At 42.9% G+C, this 23578-nt stretch overlaps 1 protein-coding gene across 7 annotated transcripts in view; it reads right to left on the reverse strand.

The window, feature by feature from the left end:
• Positions 1–4806: 4806 nt before the first annotated feature.
• The window catches only part of LOC144469329 (hepatic leukemia factor-like), a 150281-nt gene continuing 131509 nt past the window's right edge, over positions 4807–23578 (reverse strand). For 3 of the 7 annotated variants that reach the window (XM_078179475.1, XM_078179473.1, XM_078179468.1), the window contains 5 exons: positions 19140–19267; positions 16541–16778; positions 15076–15188; positions 13622–13759; positions 4807–12847 (listed from right to left, as the gene is read on the reverse strand). In XM_078179475.1, the coding sequence (XP_078035601.1) occupies positions 12761–12847; positions 13622–13759; positions 15076–15188; positions 16541–16778; positions 19140–19267 (704 nt within the window). In that variant the 3' untranslated portion in view covers positions 4807–12760. The remainder of the gene's footprint in view (positions 12848–13621; positions 13760–15075; positions 15189–16540; positions 16779–19139; positions 19268–23578) is intronic. The other 4 variants (XM_078179474.1, XM_078179471.1, XM_078179469.1 and 1 more) reach the window with 3 other exon arrangements.

The following is a 23578-nucleotide window of genomic DNA, read 5'->3' on the forward strand; positions in this document are numbered from 1 at the left end:
TCGCCCTCTTCCACGCTGGGGTGGTACGTACACAGAGAAAAGAGGACGGGCTGCTGTGCTGCTGCTGCACGCGGCTATGGACGTGTGCTCGTGCACACACAGACTGTATACACACAGCTTCCCTCTGACGTAAGCGCGAGAGGGTGGTTGTGCGCTTACGTGCTCGCCCGCCAGCAATGGGTATACAACTTCATCCCCCGTACGAGTTCCTGAACAAATCACTGTATTAACCTACTGTTGTACCATATGTTAATCCCCTTTCTTGTAAAATCTTTTCAAACCATTAGCGTATGCTCATGGGATGTATAACAGGGGTTACAGTGTAGTTGTTCAATAGCTCTTCGGTAAATATATATTTTCTGTTAATTCTGAGGGTCTAGCTTCTCACCTTAGAATTGTAAATTGGAACCTAATTTATTCATCCTACACGATTGCTACCAATTTTCGTAAGAGTGTTCATAGTTATAACACTTTATGAAATATGGCCCCCTTGTCAAATGCAAGGAAAGCATTATCAATGTCATACCATAGTTTTAAGTTATGGTGTATAATAAATTAATGTACGACCTTGGTAGCAAACGTGTATAGTGTAAAATGGGTGTAAACCATGTAAATCTTCTAAGAGTAATTGCCAGGCACCATCAATATCCATCATTCAACTTTAAGTGTGTCTGTACCAGAAATTCTTGTTTCTATTTGCAAGATTTTCTGACGATTATTGTTGATAACCGTTAGACATACTAAATAGTTGGATGGTAAGGGTTAATGCATTCATTAGAAGGAGGTTTGCCTGGATCCGTTGTTTCAAGTGACTTAGCCGTGTGTTCATAGCCTTCGCTACCAGCGGGTTTTGCGAGTATTGGTGCCACGGGGCTAGGATCTATGTGCGTGAGAGTGGCAACCCCCGGCGTCGCCGCCCCTCGGTACCTCCGTCACCCCGTTTTCTGCACTCCTGCAGGGATCTATATATGCCCGATATATATACATTCGACCTGCCGACGTGTACATGTGCGAGCTGCTGGTAGCGAGAGACGAGCGTGTTCTGCTCTGCACGGGAGAGAGCGTGGGCTCGCGTATATAAAGCGGTGCAAAACAGAAAAAAGAAGGGAACGGGTTGCTGCTAGGGCGGAGGAGGAAGTAGGAGGAGAAAAAAAAATGAAAGAAAGAGAGAAGGAAAGTGGGATTATGCATATTCCTTTGTAACCAACGGCTTTTCGTTCCGCAGTTTTCATCCACTCGTTGCCACGATATTAACGGGACGCAATACTAAATTTGTTCTTCTGCCCTTCGCCCAACCCGGCGCAGGGTGCGCGCCCTTGTAACCTACAAAAGCTGGCGGCTGCATAAGCACGCTAACTCCTTCCCGGCAATCTTCCCCTATCTCCTGTTTTCATTCGCTAGACGATTGTCCCCTTTCCATCCCCCCCCACCCAGAAACCCACAGGTTCATCCCCCTCCATTTTTCTCGTTTTCTCTGTGTTTCTCTGTCATCCGCGGATTCCGCGAGAGACCGGACCTTCATCTAATCGTTCCGCTCGGATTCCAGGATTTATTTGTCTGCGACAATGGCCGGTCTGCGAGCAAACCGGAGCACCACCAGCTCCCTATCGATCGTTTAAAAGATCCTACGGGAGAAGGACGCGTCGGAAACGTGTACTTAGACCGCCAATCTGCAGCCAGAATCGACCGATTCGCACCCACGGAACTGGACCTGGACCTGGACCTGCATACCCGGACCACATCAAACCGCCCTGATTAATTAACCGTCTCGCGGTCGAGCGTCTCCTCGAGGATAATGAGAATCTGTTTGCGGCTAATAGGGGTGGCTCAGAGTAGGGAAAAAATTCGACTGAAATTCATACGTTGTGACAACATGAAAATTTAGCATGAGCGATATAATATCTCGTTTATTGTACGGGCAAAAACTTTTGGTAAAATTCTGTTTGCCACGAACACGTAAAATCCACAGCGCACCAACGATAGGGACGTATATTCGTCTTTGTTGCGAGCATTGAGTGCACCGGCGGCTAGTTATTTCTTTAGTAATCTCTTATGAGCGTCGGCCGAAAGTAGCCAAGGCTATTGAATTAGTTTTCAACCCCTAAATCCGATATCCTATGTATTCGTCGAGGGAAAAAAACACGGCCTAGGTGCCCAGGGAAATATCCAATGGTTGGAGAGTGGATAGCTGACCCTCGAACGGGTCAGTGAATGCTAATTCCGCGACTCTTCTCCCCTCCCCCAGCAACCGCAATGTGCATCTCCTTCGAACTGCACCGAGACCGGTCCAAAAAATTCCATCCCCGTAGAAGGCATCAGGGAAATTACTGCGTCTACCTTTCTGTAATGCCTCGCATGATCCAGTCTCGAGCGTCATCTTCGTGGTTGTCCTTTTGTGATGCACCACGGGTCACGGGTTCCAGACCAACCTCTGCTGAATGGTGCAGGAGTCATTGTATTGCGAGGCTCCTTGCGAGAACGTAAGCCTCGATGCACCGTCGACCGCTATGCAAATGTACATCTCTGAAATACTTGAAATCGCATGAACTGAGCCTCCTTGAGCAAAGTCTCTTCAATCGAAGTGAATCGAGTTATTTGAACATTTCAGAAACATATTTATAAATGTGTAGTATCACTATTAAAATTTGTCAAAAGTCTTAAATAGTGCGGAACGCGTTACTTTCGCTTATCCAACGAGCTTCTTCGAATTTGTGAAATTGTAATAATCGAGTCGGACTGAAACTCATAATCGGCGTAGCGGTAATAACTGCAGTAGGGTGCAAGAAATGCGTCGACTCTACCGGAACAGCCGCAATTTCCCGCGGAGGGCGTCCTCCGGGCTGCGGGCTTCAAGGGGCGTCTCCTGTGAAACTCTATTTAATTTTTCCGTCGCCACGGATTCACAGGAATTAATATACGCCGGTAGCTTTCGATTAATTAAGAGTAACTCTGTGTAGTTGCAGGGATAATTCCACAGTCGTGGCGGGGCGTGTTTGCGTGTTTGTCGTCCGAACTGGTGTGCGCTTGTGTATGCGTCATTGTAACTGGTCGAGTGTTCCACGCGCTTTTGATTCACCGATACTCAATGCGCGGGAGTCCTCTGTTCGTGTGATCCGATCGACCGGTAAAATTTCACCGTGTTCGGGTTTATTAATATTCGTTTAATGTAGCAGCGACGATTATCGGTGGAACGTGAATTTTATCGGGGAACAGGCTTGCCCAAAGCAAAAGGTCCAAATCGAATGCGAAATCTCCTTCTGGGTCATAATCTTTTTCATCCAATCATAACGATCTCTCATCATTTGCAAATTCAAATATGTATTTTACTTTTAAGAGTAATTATATTACTTTTAAGAGCAGATTTTCTTTTAAGAATAATGAGCTATTTTCCACAGCTAAATTATTTGTCTCCTATTTCTGCATTTCATGATAAAACCGTAAAGATCTACATTTTAGTAAGAACTTTCTGTTACTTCCCTATCGCGAGATTTTCTGTATTATAGTTCACTCTGTGAATTTGAAACAGCCAGTACAGAGTTATCAGGGAAGTTATTACATTCCCCGGCAGTTCCCCGCGGAATAGCGGTCCATTCTTTGAAAGTTAGTTAACCAGCGACGTCTGCGGCTCTTTTCTTCCATTGCGCCTATACTCTGTATTCTCGCGGTAGACGTGGTCGTTAATGATACGTGGTTCATGATATTCGCGTCCCATTCAAGATCAGTCTGCGTGTCCCTGTAGCTGCCCATTTAATTACTTGGTGCCACCGTTGCTTGAAAAAATGATATATTATAACTAATAGGAATGACGCCATAGCAATCAGTTGATACACAAATTATATCAAAGTACATAGAGATTAATTAGAGAATTGTACGAATCTATAAGGCATCCATGAATAATTATAGAGCGTAGACTGTGGAATACATTCCAGAATATTTCTGTTGATAATTGGAGCATTTGGAAATGCACAAGATATGCTGTATTTTTTATAATTTCAAAGACGCATGATCCACGATATGTACTTCTATCTCGAGGCAAATATGTTGACCTTACAAAATTGTATGTTCATGGAACCTTCTTTTTATATAGAGGTTTAGTAATGTCATTTTTTATTGAATTTGTTGGAAAGGAGTGGATGTTATCTAAAACACTGTCCTTTGAAGATCCTTCTGGTAGTTTCAAAATGTACAGTATAAGACCGCTAGCACCAAATTCCAGGAGTTCGTCACTAGCGACACCTGTTAGGTTAATTTGCATTAGTCTGTCGACAATTTTGGCTAATAGTTTGGATCAATTGACGCAGTACGGATTTCTTTGTTTAGTTCAGAATTCTACCGCTAGTTAACTATTTACACGAAATATATGATTCTTGACGTAGTAGGTGTGACAAACATATGAATTTTTAGCTTTCCAATCGAGATTTTTCAATTTTTAGAAAACCAAATTATAACTGGAATAATAAACTTTGTAACAAGTCTACGGCGATTTGAAAATCTTCATATTAAAACAATAAAACTGTAAATATAAAAACCGATTATCCCGAAACGTTTTGGAAAACTGAATTTTCTATATTTTAGTACAAAACTTTGTGTACTCGTCTCGGATCGAATTGAAGCTTTTGATAATTGAATATTTACAGGTTTAAATTTTCGTTGGGAGTAAAAGTTTCTTTTTCTTCTTTTACTGATTAAATTTCCGAATTATTTACATACAATTTTGATGACAAAAGCAAGTTAAAAAATACGAGGGAAAGGAAAGTAGAAAGACCGGGGGGGGGGGGGGGGGTAGATCAGACACAACAATAATGATTCAATGAAAACAATAACAAATACATATATTTCTCGAAATGTGATACACTTTGACGTTGGTGGTCGTATTGTATTTTTTTAAATTTCTTTTTAATTCTCGCGTGTTCTGTTCATTCGCATCAAATGGATCGGATGGCGTGTTTATTTGCGGACGCGGCGACGTCGTCTAACACATTTTTCTTCCCTCTCTATCTTATTCGCTTCATTTCCCCCTCTACACGTCTGTTCACCTCCATCGTTTTTTTGTGTTATCTCGTTTTATTTGTATCATTTTTCTGTTTGCTCATCTATGGTTTAAATCCCTCGCTTGTATTCGTCGTCGTTAACTCTAATTGGAGCAAAAGCTGTCGGTTACGTCTACCGGTGTTCTCTAATTCGCTACGATTTTTTCCATTACGGCTTCGTATCTCTTTATCTCTTTATCTTTTTTTTTTTTGTTCATTTTAGTGTTCTCGTGTTCCTTTCCGGTAACCTCGTGCGTGTTCTCTCGGGTATCTTATGCACGCGCGCGCTCGCGCGATCATCTATCGCCGACTCGCCTGCTCGTGCATGCGTGTATTATTTGTTTATTTATTTATTTATTTAACTCATTCATTTATTCGTTCGCTTCTTACTCCTTTTTTTCTTCCCGTTCGCTCCCGTCACTGACCATGCTCTATTGCGCTTCCGGTTACATCGCGTTATTAATTGTGATCGTTCATCCTTGACAATTTCGGGGGTGGGTAGGGGGTTTTGGTGGGGGAATGGGGGGGGGGGTGTCTGCGGACATCCAAGACCGGCCACTTAGAAAGCTAAGACGTAGTTTTTTGTTTTAATTAATAGCAACTTGTACTAGAAGGTACTTATACAAATATCGATCTCCGAGAAACGTTAACGAGCGTCTCTCTTTGCTCTGCGATCGGTTTTCTATTTTATTTTTCTCGCTCTTTCTTCCCTCTTCGTTTCTCACTTTCCCATAGGATCGGACACGACTCTCAACCACACCATCGACCGATCGAGGAAAAACGAACCGCCGCACGTGGCTCCGACAAGGCCAAAATCGAACTTTCTCCGTTTCGTTTGTATTTTACGTATCGATCACGATCATTTTTAAACAGTTGAATAGATATTTAAAGAATTAAGTTTCGAGTTAGAAAAAAAATTAGCAGATTTCACGTCACACTTTCGACGCGTGTCTGACTCATCCTTCAAGGTGTTAAACAATCTTCCAAACATTACCGATCGCTTCTAAGAATTTTTCTACAAAATTTTCCAATATCGCAAGAAAACTGTTTCCGTCGCTTTCCAGGGGACTACGCCAATGGAATCGCCTCAGCCAGTGGAAAAGCACCGCGAGAAAGTTCGTCGAGCCTCCCTCCAAGTTTTTCTCAAAGGCCACCACGCGCGTCGGTTTCCGTTTCCGTTACAAATGTTTCCCGGCGAACTCCTACACACACGTCAGATACAAAAGATTCACTTTTTTTTGTTCTCCCTTCTTGCTGGCGTTGTTCCGGTTGTCGATTCGCTTGCACAGAGAATTTTTCGATCCGTTGTCGGAACGCGTTCGCTGTCATGGGGGGGGTTCCGAAAATGTCTTTTATCAAGGGTGTCGTGAACCGTGTGCTACCAATTATTCTCCCATCAAAACCTGTGCTTTTCCTAGACAGAGAATCGCCCCCGGGAGAAAGTTCGATGCAAAATAATATCGAGTACAATTGTCTACCCTGTGACGATCATTTCTCCCCGTATCCTCGCGGTTCTCTATAAACTATCAATTTCTCTGCAAACTCACTTTCGTCGAGATCCGTCTGTCATTTTATTGCAATGGTTTCGCGTCACCTCTGATTTCGCATGCCTCCTCATAGGGGAACGTTCAAACATCTGAAACGTGAGTTTGCACGAATATAACTTTCGCAAAGAAAACTCATTGCATCGACTAAAATATAAAAGATTATGGTACAGTTCAACAGTATAACAGCTGCCCAAGCAAACGGCGGCGGCAGCGAACGTGCTGGTCACGCTCGAATAGACTAAAAAATTATATTTTTTCCAAAAAATGGTACGCCTCTGCGTGTACGCGTCGCTCTGTGTGTGTGTGTGTGGGTGTGAATACGTGTGTACACGTGTGTCCGTGCGGTGTACGTGCCCCAATGGCAATAGCGTTTCCAGTTCGCTCAGGGATGTTCCTACGTGTTTCAGTTGAAAAACAAAACTGATCCGCCTTCTGGCGAGTGTGTTCTATACAATTTGTTCGACCAGGTGGATTCTCGAGTTCGACGTCGCAAGTTCGTTGGTGGAAACGCGCGATCGCGGAAATGGTAATCGAACGGGTCGCCTGGCGGTTGCGTCGCGGAAGGGGAGTCCCTGAAGCCAATTACAATATCGACCGGCGACCAGAAAATTAATTAATAACCCCTTCAAAGATTCCCGATACGTTTCTATCGGGTGTTACGCGTCGTCGATGCTTGTTAACCCTCGGATAGCGAAACCTGCGAGCTCCTTGATTAATCGTCCTTCGATCCCCATAATAAAATGTTTTGTATTTAATACTCGCTACGCAGTATACAACTTACAACATTCAGAATTCGAATTTTATTCGCGAAATAATTTCAGAAAATTCGGAAGAGTGTCCCCGCCATCCGAGGGTGACGCAAAAGTCGAAATTGTTTCCTTTTTTTTTTCAATGAATTTACACGTCGTAAATTATATTCGAGGTATTAATAACAGAGTCCGCAGAACAACTTATTATTTACAATTCGTTTCGTTCGTATCTGGAAGACTGAATGTTTAAAATTACGCCAGAGTTCCAGAGCACTCCGCTCGGGGAACAATTTGTCGGAGTGTCAAACACGTTCAGGCGGTCTGATTAAATAAAATTTAATTTTTTCAACACTGTACAGTAGGAAACCCCCTTGAATCCATCGTGACATCACTGTTTTTGTCAATTCTTATACTTCCGCCCACCGGAACGATCGACGGGCTGCGGACGTTACGCGTTCTCGACGTTCTATAATTCTATTGTTATTCAAAAATTTTTTAAATTATTTCGAATACAGCGACAGGTTTCGTTTTGACAGATTTATCGACAAGGGGATGAATTAATTATCCGGATGGAGGTTATCTCGATTAGAGGTTACAAAATTCCGTCGAAATTTTTCCAGCAGTCAATTTTCGATGGTTAGATAATTATATAAAATTATCATATAATAGGCCGACGTCGATTTGATTTTTTTCCAGTGAAAACATGGAACCCGAGTTCGCGTGAACGTCCGCAGTTCGCCGATGAAACGCGCCCGAACGAATTCTCACGGTCGCGCTTCAATTCGGAACTCGAAATCACCTGTCGTGTCGCGACAGCACGAGATTCGTCCGCGCACACATTCAACTACAAAAAAATTTCACATTATACAACATGCATAAAATCTTGGCAAAAAAAAAAAAGAACATATATGTATACGATAACAACGCGTAAAACAATTGTGTCCGATAACGTCTACATGATTCGATAACACGGATTTAGTGTCCCATTAAACAAGAAAAAAAAGAAAAGAGGAAATGAGAACGGTGTCTAATTACAAAAAAAAAAAAAGAGAAAGGAAGGCGATAAAGGGGTAACGTAATCGATCCGATTCATCGTGGGCGAACGGGGGATCATCGAATGATCTGATTAAGACACGGAGGGGACGAATCGCCGGGCTCGACACGAGTACAAAAAATCATTTGGACGAATACCTTTCTACAAAAAAAAAAGAAGAAACGAAGAATAAGAAGAAGAGAAAGGAAAGGAGAGAAAGAAAGAGAAAAGCAGGAGAAAGGAGGAAGAAACAAAGATACGAGAGAAAATGAAAAGAGAAAGAACAATAATTAGTTTGAAAGAAATTGTTCGCAGCGAATCTGTCATTGACAAGGCCTCCTACAAAAATTAATTTCTTCGTCTGTATCTACAAATATACATATATATGCATGTGTACACACACATAGTTATTTAACGTATCTCTATATACGATATAATATAGTATAAGCTCTTCATGGGTTTTCCTTTTTTTTCTCCGCGGAGTCAATGGTCAAGCAACCGATCAGACCGATAAAAAAGATCAATGTCCTTTTTCTCGTAAACAGAATCGTTAACAAGCGTACATATTCTGTATATATATTTATGGTATATATATATACTATGTATATAAAAAAATAAACGAATGAAAAAGGAGAAAGGCTTCTTCTACGTACAACCGGGACAAAAAACGTACTCTCAGTGTCGGCTTTTCGTTTACGTCGCAAAAAGTGCTAAAAAACATATATATGTATATGTATTAATTATACTCGATTATTGTCACTGAGCGTTGCAACGAGCAGAATCGCTTATCTAACGCATCAACAGTATGTAAAATATTAGTCGCGAGTAATTACACAGTGACTCACAGAGATTTTTCTCTCTCTCTCAAGGCTGCCGTTACACAAGGCGGATCCGACGGTGTCCGATTGCTTGGATCCGAATTTCAATTAATTACCCTCTTGCTCTTGGCAAGCCGCGAATATTAATCGCGACCTACCCCACGAACGAACACCATGCAGCAGAGAACACGAAGATTATGTACAAATTACTCTGATCGGACACCGGTTGGATTCTGTTTCACCAAGTCTGTGAGTTACTGTAGTAGATCCGTGAAAGGCGTGTTTAGGGTGGGCTTTTGCTCGCCATTTTCATTCGCGGTCGGGTACACTGCGGGCCAATCGTACCTGATCATTACAATCGGAGAAAATATTCATTGACAATTTCAAAGTACCGCGTATGCAGCGCCATTCTTCGCGCGTTATCTCGGTCGAAGAGACGCGAATGCTTTAACAAACGAATGCGTTTAATTCTATACATGATCTCGTTGGTTCATCAGTCGTCGAATTATTAGGCCATCGCAATAGTGGTGCCATTTTTCTTTAAATGCGAGATTCGAAAGCAATGGTGAACCGGACTCGTGCAAATAAATAATCACTGGATCGGCGTGCTCGTTCTTTCAAACTTTGGAATTCTGACAGAATTATACTAATAACAAAATTCACTAAGAAATTTTAATAAAATATCATTCGCTAGAACACAATTGTGCACGGGTGTGTGTCCCATGGTTTTTTTGGCCGGCAGTGTACACCGCTGATCCGCGGGACAAGAGGAAGCAGCTACGGATAGAGATACAATTCGCTGTTATCTAAGAGTAGCCCCCTTGGTGCGCAGTTTCTGCGATCGGTGATCATCAATTAGGATCGTGTCGCCGGCAACGACGGCGGCGCGAGTGCTTCGAGAGGGGGTTGACCGAGAAAAGGAAAGTATAGAACAGAGGGTCGAAGACAGCGCGCGTTCCTCTTCCGCGTGAACAAAGAAAATCCGAGCGGTTCTCTCGCGGGTCTTTTCCTTTCGCGAAGCTTAAACGTCTACGGAAACCGTCGGCGGAACCGAGAAAGAGAACGATGCGCGAGCTACTCGCATGGGGGATTCGATTAGCACGGTTTCTTTAGAAAATATTTACAAGAGACAAATGATTCGTATGTTGGAGTTCGCGTGGTCCGTTGCGACGAACTATCGAAGCGCGACAGATTTTAGGAAAAAGAAAGACAAAGAGAAAAGAGAGAGAAAGAGAGAGAGAAAGAAAGAGAGAGATAAAGAGAGAGAGTGAAACGATTGGTTCAAAGAGACCCGTCGCGACGCTTTCCCCGCACTCGAGCTTTGACTTCGAGCGACTTTACTCAACGGCGCGAGACAACCGAGCGCCGAAAGTCAACGTAAAGAGATAGTAAAATGTTAAATGTATGGAGAGAAAAAAAAAAAAGAAAAGAAGCACTTGATCTACCTTACGATAAAAACAACTAGAATCACTTGTGTACCATCACCACGTGGGATACGCTACAGTAATTAACGTTTCTTAGAGAACTAGGACCTAGTCCGTGCGCAGAAAAGCGTCGTTCTCCCAAGTATCCTTCGTTCGTTATTTCACTTTTCGATCGACCGCCGATTCGGACGCTCGCCGCCCTCCTCCATCCACTTCCGGTTCTCCGTTCGCTTTAGGCTCGATCAAACGTTGCGTCGACCCGAATGCACGGTACCAGAGTTAACACGTCCGCTACCAACGCTTCTATCGGTTAATTTGCTAGCTTACAATTGCACTAGTTTCATCTATTTTAGTTTAACAAAGATTTCGCAGCACTTAAAACGAAAAATGGATAGTCTCCGGAGCTTTCATGACTAACTTAAGAATACCGGTTAAAGAGCCATCTCTAATTGAATAAACTATTTGATAAAGAAAGGCGAACCGAGTTAGGGGACGTGTTAACCAAAGCCTCTGCCAGGTGTCCATCGATAAAGTTACCGCATCCAATTCGCTGCAGCGTTGTCGGCAGAGCTCGCAGATCTGTTTCGAACACATTTTGGAGATCTCTCTCTCTCTCGTCGAGCTACCGGTAAAACGGTTCCAGAGATCCTCTGTATTAGGTCATGCTAAGATTCTGCGTACAGGGGATCTCAGAGTTCGAGAGGACCGCTTAGATATGTCCCTCCGGGTGGTCCAAGAGGTCCTCCGCAGAAGATCGCATTAAAAAACCTGCGAGCCGAGTAAGAACCTCCCGTGGACCGTGGAAGAACGCTCTGTACAGGTGATTTGAATAGGACGGACTGACGTCGAGCCAGTCGGTCCCAAGAGTATGGTGTTGTACGGAGTCGTAGGAGATCATCTCGACAGGTCCATGGAGAAGTCCACCAGGCTCTAAACGCGACAGAGAGAAGGACCGGACGGGGACGGGCGGAGGGTCGCGAAAGCAACGAGGAAACGTTAGACCAAGAATCTATCCACGATCAGATGTGAGGCCGCGTTGTACAAGAAAGAAACAGAAGCTCGAGAGCCAGCGCGCGCGGCTTCCGCCGAACGAGACGATCGTTTTCGCACCGCGCGCCTGACCGTGCTTATGCTCGTACGGTTCTCGCTTATTATTACTCTAATCAGCTCCAGCCGGTTCCGGCCTGTGCGTGCCCGGCTGTGTCTTTCGTGGTTCCGGTCCACTCGACTCCGTAAGATCTCGCGGCGGCGCAGGAAAAAAAGCTCCGTAGCGTCTCGCGAATGGAGGGCCTTTCGCGACTTCTCGTGGATCATCGTGGACATTTTTGTTTCTCCGGCACGCACACCGGCGTTTCTCGCGTCTGCGGCTGCTTGTCCGTACGTGTCTGCGTCTGTGTAAACGTGCACCGTTGCGCGCTCGCGGGGCACCTCGCTGACATACAGTTCCATCCCTCGCGCATGATTACACGGGCGCACACACGTCCGCGCGGTTGCAGCTGCACAGGAGGCACCTGTGCACGCCTGCTACAGACTCACACTTACAGACAGGGCATACACACGGCCGCGTATGTATGCGTGTATACATATATATAATCTAACTATACATATAACTATGTACACTTTTTTTGTTTTTCATCGGGGGTCGGGGAGAACGGAGGTTGAGGATGGCAGGGGAAAGAGAGAGAGAGTGAGAGTGAGAGAAAGAGAGATGGTAGATGTATTCTTCTTGTTTCTACTCTCTTCTTTTCTGCTCGGTAGGATCACGGGAACGGGGGGGTGTCGAATGCGGGACTGTCTGCTGTGTGTTACGTGTGGTGGTATGTTTCTCGTTTTTTTCATTTTTCTTTTGGTTGCGTGTGTGTCTTTCTCATGTGTGTCCTATGTGAGAGAGATAGAGAGAATCGATGATTAGCAGAACTTCTCGAAGGATATCCTCGGGATCCTCTAGGAAAGTGGGCTGTCGTCCTGTTCAATTGTCGAGGATGGTCTCGTGATTCGGCGCGCTCCTTCCTTCCCTTGTTTAGTTTGCTTCCGGACTGGCGATACCTAAGTGCTGCGACTATAAGTGTGGGAGGTGGAGCCGGCGCAACAAACGCTCGCGTCCTGCCGCCGCGGGACGCCAGGACCAGGAGCCGTTGTCTCGCTTGCCCGCCAAGCTGTTAGACCTCCGTGTACTTGCTCAGCTCGTCGCGCAGGAGCATATTCTCGTTCTTTAACCGGTCCAGTTCCTGTCGCAGGCCCATGTTCTGCAAATAAGAAAATATCGTCAGACACGGCAATTTGGACCATTGCACATTATTACACATTCGGTCACCTATGTTTGCACCTCGACCATTTTTATTGTCTTTATAGATTTAGTTAGTGACATTTATCTTTGTTTTTAAGAGATTGGATAAAACTATTCGAGGTGCAAATATTCGGTGAATCTTCTTCTTGTATATCGATTCCGACTAAACCTTTTATGGTGAACCGAGGGAACCTTATAACTGTTAATAGTTAGGTACTATTGCCAGTGTTATTGTTTAGTAATAATTACGTTTCTTTTAGATATGCAAGGCGTGGACATTTTTGCAATGCTTACCACACAGAACTAAAAGATAACAGTATTATATTAAGTTCTTAAATAATTTCATTTTAAAACGTCTCACGTTTACAATGACCTAATATAGTAATGATTAAGTATTTTATTTCTATTTTTGTTAATACTCTTTCATTATTTCTCTCGCATTTCACCCTCCGAGGACTAGGATCGTATCAAGTCTCTAAATAATTTTTAAAAACATTCCTATATTTCCAAAATCTTTATATTATTATTTATCAGAAAAATAAAATTAATCTGCAACGCTAGAACAGTTACGAGTCTCCTCGCTTCTCCATAACCATTTCGAGAATCGAAAACTCTGTTTCAACCCTTATTTCAGAGTGGAACAGAAGCGGATTTCGTGGAAAGGGATCGCAGGGGATCTAGGAATCGTGGAAAGGTTGCCGTTCGTTAATCTAAGAGGCGTGGGAAGATTTACTTCTTTCTCGAGGAAGCCGGCCCTGAGAGCGATCTGGTTCTCCTTCATGCGGCGCGCGTCCCGTGATCGTTTCGCCGCCATGTTGTTCTTCCTACGACGCGCCCAGTATTTGTCATCCTTCAGGTCATCCGGAACGAACTGTTGGTCACAAACGGCGGATCATAGAGAACAGAAGAGAATTAGATTAGAAATTGGCTCGGCTATAAATAGGCTCGGCGCGAGTCCTCCCCGCCGTCCTCCGGAACCTCGGCGCCCGTTTTCGCGGACTGAGAAAAGGTCGAGGTTCTCCAGCACGATTGAAACAATTACAGAACTGTAGTAGACAAAATCAACCCCTTGCCGCACTATCAATGACCATGTTTCTCAAGAATCTGAAAGAATAAAGTTTCTCGCGACATCGATATTCAAATATTCAACTGATATAAATCACGCGGTTAATATAAATTAGCTGTTGCTTTTAATTATTACAATAGACAAATTTGCGACCATTACACTGTGAAGGTAACGCCAAGAATAATGATGATAACACGGCAAAGGGTCAAGGAAGATGCTCGAAAGCTACGATTTTCAATTTCCAAGTCTATATTTCTTTCAGGTCCATTGCTGAATGCGCACGTTCTTTGGAAACGCGCGAATCATTTTATACGGATGATTTTTGCCGAAGCAATTGATCTACTCTACGTGTCCATTCAGCCATGGGAGCCATTAGTCACTTAAAGCCCAGATAGAGGTCTCTAACTGCGGAACCGAGAACTTAGAAGCGGCTGAAGTGTTTACGGCCAGCGTGTTTCTAAGAATACAGATTTACGGTAGATTAGGACAATTGCGGTTTACGAGTTCGAGGATGCTACGACTGCTAGGTGAATAGAACCCTTAATTGGAAGACGGAGAACGGTCTACCATATTTTCTTCGCCGTAATTCTATATTCTTATTCTTATCACTATACTCTCGTTACACGAGCATACCAGCCGAGCATTATACTTCGAGACGATTAATCCAGGCCCTCGTATCCTCGTGTTCGCGAGAGCAATTGCGTACGGAGTGCCTCGGGAGTTCGCTGAACAACTTTTCTAGCTTGGTACAACGTTCCGAATCGAAAAAACAATTTGTTTATATGATAAGAAAGTTTATTCATCGATAATTCAATTTTTTATTTAATGCTCGAACGACGGACCTTTTCGAGAAAGATTTCACCGAGAATCAAAGCTGAGATGCAAGCTCAGGGTAACCTGTAATTCTACGTTCTTTTATAATAATTTAGTTGCGAGAATTTTAATTAATTGTCCCAAAACTGGACGGTGATAAAATGGTATTTATAATTCGTCGCGCCGTCCGAGTGGCAAAGGAACGTCGGGAACCGTCGTCAACGAAGTTCGCCGGCACGGCGGCGCACCGCGGCAAGCACGGAATCTTGCGTAGTATAATATCAATGAGTAAATAGTAGGCAACACACCGAACTCACCTGCTTCCGTGATTTCTTGATCATCGGTTGGGGTTTGAGCTCCTCGTCGGAGAAGGCCCGGGTGCGTGGATCGAAGTCCCGCCCCGATGAGGCCATCGAGAGCGCTACAAGAGACAAGCCATATTGTATTCGTGACGAGTCCACGGAGTTTGTCGCGCGGAGAGGGATCGATCAATCGATGTTAATCTAATTAACCTTTTAGATACGGCAGGATTTTGCGCAAATAAAGTTTTTCGTAACTAAATTACGATTTTCTCTTAATATATATTTTTTCCGTATATCTATATATAGTACTAATAACATATATTCTTTTCTTAATACATTGTATATACACACTTTCACTTTAATTGTTTGCTTTAATAAATAATAAAACAATCGAGTAAAGCACGAGCCATTCGCGAAAGCCACTATAGTGGCGCGTAGTATCTAAAAGGTTAAATTCGATTGTAGATAGTCTAGCTTCTGCAGATACGAGAAACAAAAAAGTGGACGCTAGAGAGACAGAGAGAATGAGAGAGCGGGCGTGGAATAAAACAAAAACTGAACGACGAAACGATCTTTGTTGATCGGAGGGGAAGATCTATCGGGGAGCAAACGATCTGTCGGATGCGGCTTGGAAGCAGGGACTCGAGATACCGGTATTGCACCATTTAACTATCAACGATCTATTTTCGGGGTATTTGCAATTGGTTAATTGTAACTTTTTATGGGCAATGAATAATTAAACTTTGAAATCAAGTCGAAGCTTTTCTATAAGTTTTTGACCGCGTTTTCTTAATTTTCCGATACGATTTCGTAATTTTTCGCAGATTTGAATTAATTTGTTACAATGTTCGATCTTTCAGCTTTCATTTGAGCTCTCAAAAGTTTAAAAATTCGTTCGAGATTATATTTTATAATTGAAAGGAAGATGATCCTTAAAATGGAGTGATTTCTCGGTTCTTGATGGAGGCTTCTTAATTTTATTAACACAATTCCGCAATTTCTTACAATTATAAATAATCCTACCATAAAGTGCTATCTTTCAGCTTTGATTTGAGCTATAAAACATTCGAAAACTCCCACCGCAGTGCACTTTAAAATCGAATCAAAATTACCCCTTGAAAATATCGTCACTTTGCTTGCTATACTTGTCGACGATTTTTTAATTTTTTAAACAAGACTCCGCAATTTCTCACAATTTTAAATTATGCCATTATAAAGTACGATCTTCCAGCTTTGATTTGAGCTCTCGAACGTTAAAATATTTTGACAGGAACACATTTCAAAATTGAACCGAATCTACCCTTAAAACCGCGTCGCATTAGCGTCGCATTCGCGTCGCATTCTCGTTGCATTTGTTGGTGCAATACCGGTATATCAAGACGACTTGCTACCAGCCGCGGCGTCGAGTTGTTATCCGGCTGGTGCGGTACCTGCGCGGAAGCAAAGAAGAACCGGAAGCAAGACTACTCACTGGAGTCCGCGGGCGAGGGAGGGTTCATGGTGTCGGGTGAGCAACATTCGCTCGGCGAGGGTGATCTCTCGCGCTTGGTCACGGGCTCCAGGTGAACGCCGGCCGGTCCCTGGTGTCCAGGTGCCTCGGTGTTGTTGATCTTGTGCAGGGGCCCGGTCTGCGTCGTGCCCTGCCCGCCGCCGGCCACGCCGTCCGCAGGAATGCCATTCTCGGAGAGGAACTCGTCGAGATCCACGTACTGCAATACGGTATCGTCACTTTGATGACTCTCTAACACGGCCCGGCCTAGCGCGTCTAGACGTGTCTCTAGGTCTAGAGAAATCTCGCGATCCTCTCCAATCTCGCTTTAGACAGCGTCGGAGACTGGGCTCGCGGGGGTAGATCAACGCGCGACTCGGGGATTATTACACCGTGTACCGGTCGATCAGGGACACCTGTCTACCATGTCTGACATGATCTGATAACGACGAGTATATCCGCGCGTTCGACAGACCCTAGAAAGGACACCGAGAGGCCTGGCACTTGTAAAACCGAGATTCTTTATGGGGGATAAAATGTCTTGGATCAGTTGTAAGAGTCAGGTGCTATGTACATAGTCAATTTTTAGTTTAATAATTTTAATAAGTCGAAAATACTGTGTTCATATTTTCAATGACCTAGATTTGTCTAGTGTTCTATATTGCATCTATTAATTTTCGTAAGGAATGCAGAATAGATGAACACACTCGTATTGTTTTATAGATTAATAAATCACGGACGTTTGTGCAAAAGTAAAATACGATAAGTTTAATGCGTCAATAATTTCTTTTAATTCTAGCACCATTTTAATCATTTTTAACTATTTTAAATTATAATAAATTAATTTCTTTGTAGTCGAGAAATGACTGCAAGCCAATTTTCAAACCACCAAAATTATCTATATTTAAAACAGCCATTAATAGTATTTATATGCGTCACGAGCCTCCATATTATCTGAATAAAATGATAGATAAATAAATAAATAAGATTACAAATCACAGAAAATAAAAATGCTTCGGACAAATTATTTTGAATTTACGGTATTATGTCTTCGAATGCAAAGGGTTGAAAGTGGAGACGGTAAACTTAAGTTTCGCAAAACATTCTGGTTTTAAGGATTTTTGTGTGCTAGAGCAGCTTCCTCCTTGGCCTTTCTAGGGTTAATTGTCGAGAGTAGCACTTAATGGGCTTGAGATTGGATGAAACACGTTAGGGCAGATGTTCGAAGCCGCTGCTGCAGTTACAAGCTTCTACCAGCGATCACGATGCTGTAGAATACATTGTTGGCGGCCATTTTTGGCTCTTCCTTCTCAATTACTATAGCTCCGCGAGCACTGACAGAAGAATACACACTGTTCAAGAAATCCATTGTAAAGAAGAACGACATAAATGACGATACTATGTTCCGCGCGTTATCAAATCATGTTACGAAGTATTAAAGATTGTTTAAAAAATGTTTAACAATCCGGCAATGGGGGGTTCCTGATATTATTTGAAGCAACTTTTTCCTTTACGAAAATGTTCTCCGAGGTATTGTTACCGAGATATTAATAAAAAAACTGTGACCAATGAGAGGCGAGCTCGGCTGACACTAGGAGGCTGAGCTAACCAAGCCTAGTTCCACTGGTTGGCTCGGCTGCTTCGTACCAACCGAGCTCGTCTCTCATTGGTCGCTGTGTTTCTTTAATAACTCATTAACAATGCTTCGGAGAACATTTTTGTAAAGGAAAAAGTTGCTCCAAATTACCTAAGAAACACCCTTCATTTCCAATTGCAAATGATTTTTGCGACACCCTATAATCAATCACCGCTGGGTCCTCAATTGTAAGGACTCATTATTTATTCCCGGTTTTAGTTCTTTGAAACTTCTCTTCTGCATCGACACAGTTTTAATCGGAGAAAGATTAACAACCGATTATTATTGTTAAAATGTCTATCGCTTCGATATCGCTATTTATCGACCTTGCGATCGTTTCCTAAAACGCGGCCCCTTCTGCTATCTTTGAGCTCTTGTTAGGGCAATCATTGAATCCATCGGTACTTTTCAACGAAAAGCTGACAACGAACGGTGACAACAACTGTAAGGAAACGAACAGAGAACAGAAAATGAAAACGGTTAGGGAGGTGGCCGTGCAAGACGAGCGGACCAGGTTAATTGTCGTTCATGATCGGAAATAGAGAGAGACGAAGAGATAGATAGATAGATGGATAGATCGATGGATAGATAGATGGATGGATAGATGGATAGATACCTAGATGGATAAATGGATAGATGGCTTGATGGCTAGATGGATAGATGGCTAGGTGGCTAGATTGCTAGATGGATAGATGGATAGATGGATAGAGAGAAAGAGATAAATAGATAGAGAGAGGAAAAAAGAGAAAGATACATAAATAAATATAGATGAGAAAGAGAGTGAGGGGTAGGGGGGGAGAGGTAGGGCAACGAAAATCAGGAAGAGATCCTAAAGCGTCTACGAGAGAGAACGTTCGATCCACGCGGTTGTTTCGTTCTTGTTTTTTGGGATTCAGGTTCAGCCGGGTTTGCGGCGGGCTTACCGTGTCGCGTTTTTGTACATACATGGTTCAATACCTTCAGGTCGGCATCATAGGGCAGAGTTTTGTCCCAGAGGTTCGGGCCGAGGAAGGCGGCCTGCGCTTCCACGTTGCCCCATAGCTCTCCGTCTGCGTCCTTTTTCTCTTCTTTCCCTGAAACACATAAAATTCGACAGCGTTAGACACTTTGCACCTTCCGTCAATACACGAATATTTTTTATTATGTTATTGGAATATTTTTGCTGGAGTTAGAATATTTTTACTATAGTTATATAATATTTTTACTGCAGTTAAAATATTTTCGTTACGGTTAGAATATTTTTGCTACGGTTAAAATATGTTTGCTGTGATTATAATATTATTTTTGCTACAGTTAATATTTTGTTAGGTTATGTAGTTTTTATATTATACATCCATTTATATAATATTTCTGCTTATAATTTCGCTTGGTACTCGATAATTAAAAGACTGCAATATTGCATCCATTTATGACAAAAATAAATTACATCAAATACAAGACAGTATAAACATTGACTTCATTTAAAAATACCATAGCACTGTCTGTGCCTCAATAAAATAATTGAAAAAAAGAATGGGATATATAAATAATTTCTGGATCTTGCAATTAAGCCAGACAATTTTTGTTCCGCCTAACTATCCACAATCTACCAACCCCTTGCACTTCACCCTTGATACACTCCCTAACAAAACCAGGAAAACTTTTATCTAGTAGACTTTAATCTTTAAACATTGTTAACATAAGAAACGATTACATCCATTAGATGACGTCTGAATTTTTACAAGTTATTTTTACAGTTCACTATCTTCGTTACCGTGCAAGGGGTAAATCGCCAAGCAGAAACAACGAACGCGAAAAATTTTACCGCGACGATCAAAGGCTCTGCAGTACCATCGACAAATATCAGTGCTCTATGGGACCAGTAAAATTGCGAAGGAATTATATCGTGGATCCGCAAGGACCTTGAACCGAGAGTACCTTTTTTATCGAAAATACAGACATTGGCCGGGAGAGCGTGGACGACGGTGGAACGCGAGGGAAATAATGCACCAGCGAAATGTTAGCACACACGTTCTTATTCAGCTTTAGAATACGCGATGACACGCTCCCCTGTCCTCTCCGCGCCGCTTTGCACCTTTTCTGCCCCTAGCGTTTGCGAGCCGCAGAAAAGAGAGAGAGAAAGAGATAGAGATCTCCCAGAAAGGAAGAGAGAGAGAGAGAGAGAGAGAGAGAGCATGGCCATCAGAAATTGCTTCGTGGAAGAAACGAAAAAGAAAAGAGCGCCGGGTTTCGCCGTTGGCCTTGGAGATGTTCCTCCAAAAATAGTGAGGCCTAACCACCGCCAACGCCATCGTCCTCGAATCTCACTCTATCCTCTCTTTCTCTCGCGTTCCTTCCGCGTTTTTTATCCTCCGGCCCATCGAAAGCCGCGTTAATTGTTTGCGATGGCCGGCTACACTGTTCTACCCGATCCGTGGCTATCCTTGGCGGAGTCGCAGCCCGAGCGTTCTGGATGATCGATAGATTCGATGATGGATCTGCGATCGCGGTTAGAAAGACTCGCAAGACTCGCCTAAGACTTCTTGGACGTCGACGCGAATGTAGGATTTTTATGCGGAATAAAAATCGAGTGCATTGAGTTCAATTCATGGAAATGAAATGGAAAGTTCTGTCTTTTCTTTTATTATTTTAATTAACAAAGAATGATACGTCGACGTTTTCACACTCTTTAAATATTCGCACTGTCTTCGATTGTTGGTACTGTGTTATTAAGTTATTTGGAGTTGTTTTGTAAAAATGAACAGATTGAATTTAGACTTTCTATAATTTTTATTACAGCGTATACAGGCAGTCAGAAATTTATTGAAACGTTCTCTACGAGAGAGTCCCACATAATGCCAGCAATTTCCAAGCAGAAAATCCGAAACGGGTCATTTTCACCATCTTGACAGGTTTAGCATTAATAGAACAACCGATCGCGAGACTGTCTGTAAGCCGCTTGCGAAAACAATTATTTACCGCTCCGCCTAGTATGTACTATCATTACTTTTGCCTTTTTCTGCGTTGCACGCGCCGCGCCGTGAACACGCGAAATATTTTACAATTCAGTACGTCGGAGCGAAGAACGGCCGCGAGCAGAACGCATTCGATATGCTCGTGAAATGCTAGGAAAACCAACGAGAATTCCATGGACACCTGCCAATCGTCCGGGTTCGTTGGAACGGGGTCCGTCTAACCACCGGTTGAATCCGTCGAGCAAAAGGAGCGGCGAACCCGTCGATTTCGCGATCGATCATCCGCGATGGATCGACGGGATGACGCGTCGGCGGCAAATCGGCCGGCGATCTCGATGAAATCTGAAGGGGGAGGGGAGGGAGGGACGGACGTTTTAAAAGCCTAATAACCATACGGAATACGCCGGGTTTCTCCGTGCACGCTCAGCTAAACAACTAAACAACGACACAGCGCTCGCAATTTGGTTCAAGGCTACTGGTCGTCGCCAGCTCTGCGGAACTAATCTCGCGTTGCGTGGCCGCACCGTCGCCGGCTGGAACACACGGGGAGGCGGCGGCGGGAAACGACGGCCACGAGGAAGGGGCAGGAACGGAGACGAACGGACGGGAGGAGATGATTCGCGAGCGCGAAACGCGAGAAGAAACCGGCCGGAAAACTGGACGACGATGGACGACGTTGGACGACGGCGGTGAACGACGGACAACGATGCAAGATGACGTGGAACGATTTAGGACGATCTAGGATGATTTTGGATTATTTAGATCGATCTAGAAAGATCTAGGATGATCTGGAAAGATCTAGGATGATGTAGGATGATCTAGGACGATCTACGATGATATAGGAAGCAATGATGTAAATGATGTATAGTGATACAGAAGCATGTATAGCGATGTTGAAGGATGTTTGACCATGTAGAATGTTGTATGATGATGTAGAATCATGTACAGTGATGTTGAAGAATGTACAATGATATGGAAGGAAGTAAGACGGTGACCAAAATGATGATGAAGGATGTACTACGCTAGACGACGATGTTGAACAATTTATGACGATGTAAAATAACGATTAAGGCGATTTATAAGAATGTAAAATGATGTACAGTGATGTACAATAGTGTACAATTATCTACAATTATGTGTAATTATATAGAACGATATATCTTAACATAATTTTATACAACAATGTACAGTGCCATACAGCAATGTTCAACGGTATACAACGATGTATAATTATGTACATCGATGTATAATCATGTACAATGATGTATAATAATGCACAATGATGTACGATAATGTACAACGATGTACAATAACGCACAACGACGCACAATAATACGCAACGATGTACAATAATGCACAACAGCATATAATTATATTCAATGATGGTCAACGATGATCCACGATGATCCACGACGACCAACATAGAATATAGATGAATGGAAACAAGCAAGGCGCAATAGCTGCAAAATCGGGGAAAATAAGAAGACAATCGTGGTCTCAGCTGCGGCGCAGAAAAAGAAGTTCAGCCCCCCCCACGAAGCCTAAATCAGATTATCCGAAAGATCGAAAGCGTTCGGTTGCCATGAAGTCAGGAAGCAATTCGATGTATCGACGGTAGGAAGCGATTTTCCATTAAGAAGTCGGAACATTATGCTCTTCGAGATAGGAAGCGTTTGATTATCGTGCGGAGAGGAAACACGTTTGGCAATCATGAAAACACGGAGGATGTCGAAGATTGCGATGAATACGAGCTACTTACTACTTTCTTCTCTCGGCTTCCTGGTTAAAATCCGGGGCGAAGCAAAAAATTATGTTGCACAGAAGAAGACCATTCGAAAGGTAAAAATCTGAAAGTTCGAGCAGCGAGCGTTCCGAATACCTTTTAGAAAATTACATTCGGAGGATCGACGAGATGCGGAGATCGAGGTGTTTAGCGATGACAAACGACTGGACGGCGGATTTTAATGCGTTCGCAGCAAAAGCGAGCGGATGAAAGAGAAAACGTAGGAAACGTCGACGCGCGTCGATGTAACGAACGAAAGTTATCAATTAAAGTGACCGACGAAAGTGATCGATCAATGTGATCAATCGGAGTGATCGGTCGAAACTACGAGGAGAAGTTATGAAGGAGAGTTATGAACAATAATTATTAAGAAGAGTTATGAAGAAGAGTTATGAACAAGATTTCTGAACAGGAATTATTAACAAGAATTGTGAAAAAGAATTATTAACAAGAATTTTTAATAAGAATTCTGAATAAGAATTATTAATAAGAATTTTTAGCAAGAATTATTAATAAGAATTTTTAGCAAGAATTATTAATAAGAATTCTGAACGAGAATTCTGAACAAGAATTATTAACAAAAATTATTAACAAGAAATATTAAAAAGAATTCTGAACAAGAATGATTAACAAGAAATATTAAAAAG

This window comes from Augochlora pura, chromosome 4 (assembly GCF_028453695.1).
Source record: "Augochlora pura isolate Apur16 chromosome 4, APUR_v2.2.1, whole genome shotgun sequence".
Taxonomy (NCBI): Eukaryota; Metazoa; Arthropoda; class Insecta; order Hymenoptera; family Halictidae; genus Augochlora; species Augochlora pura.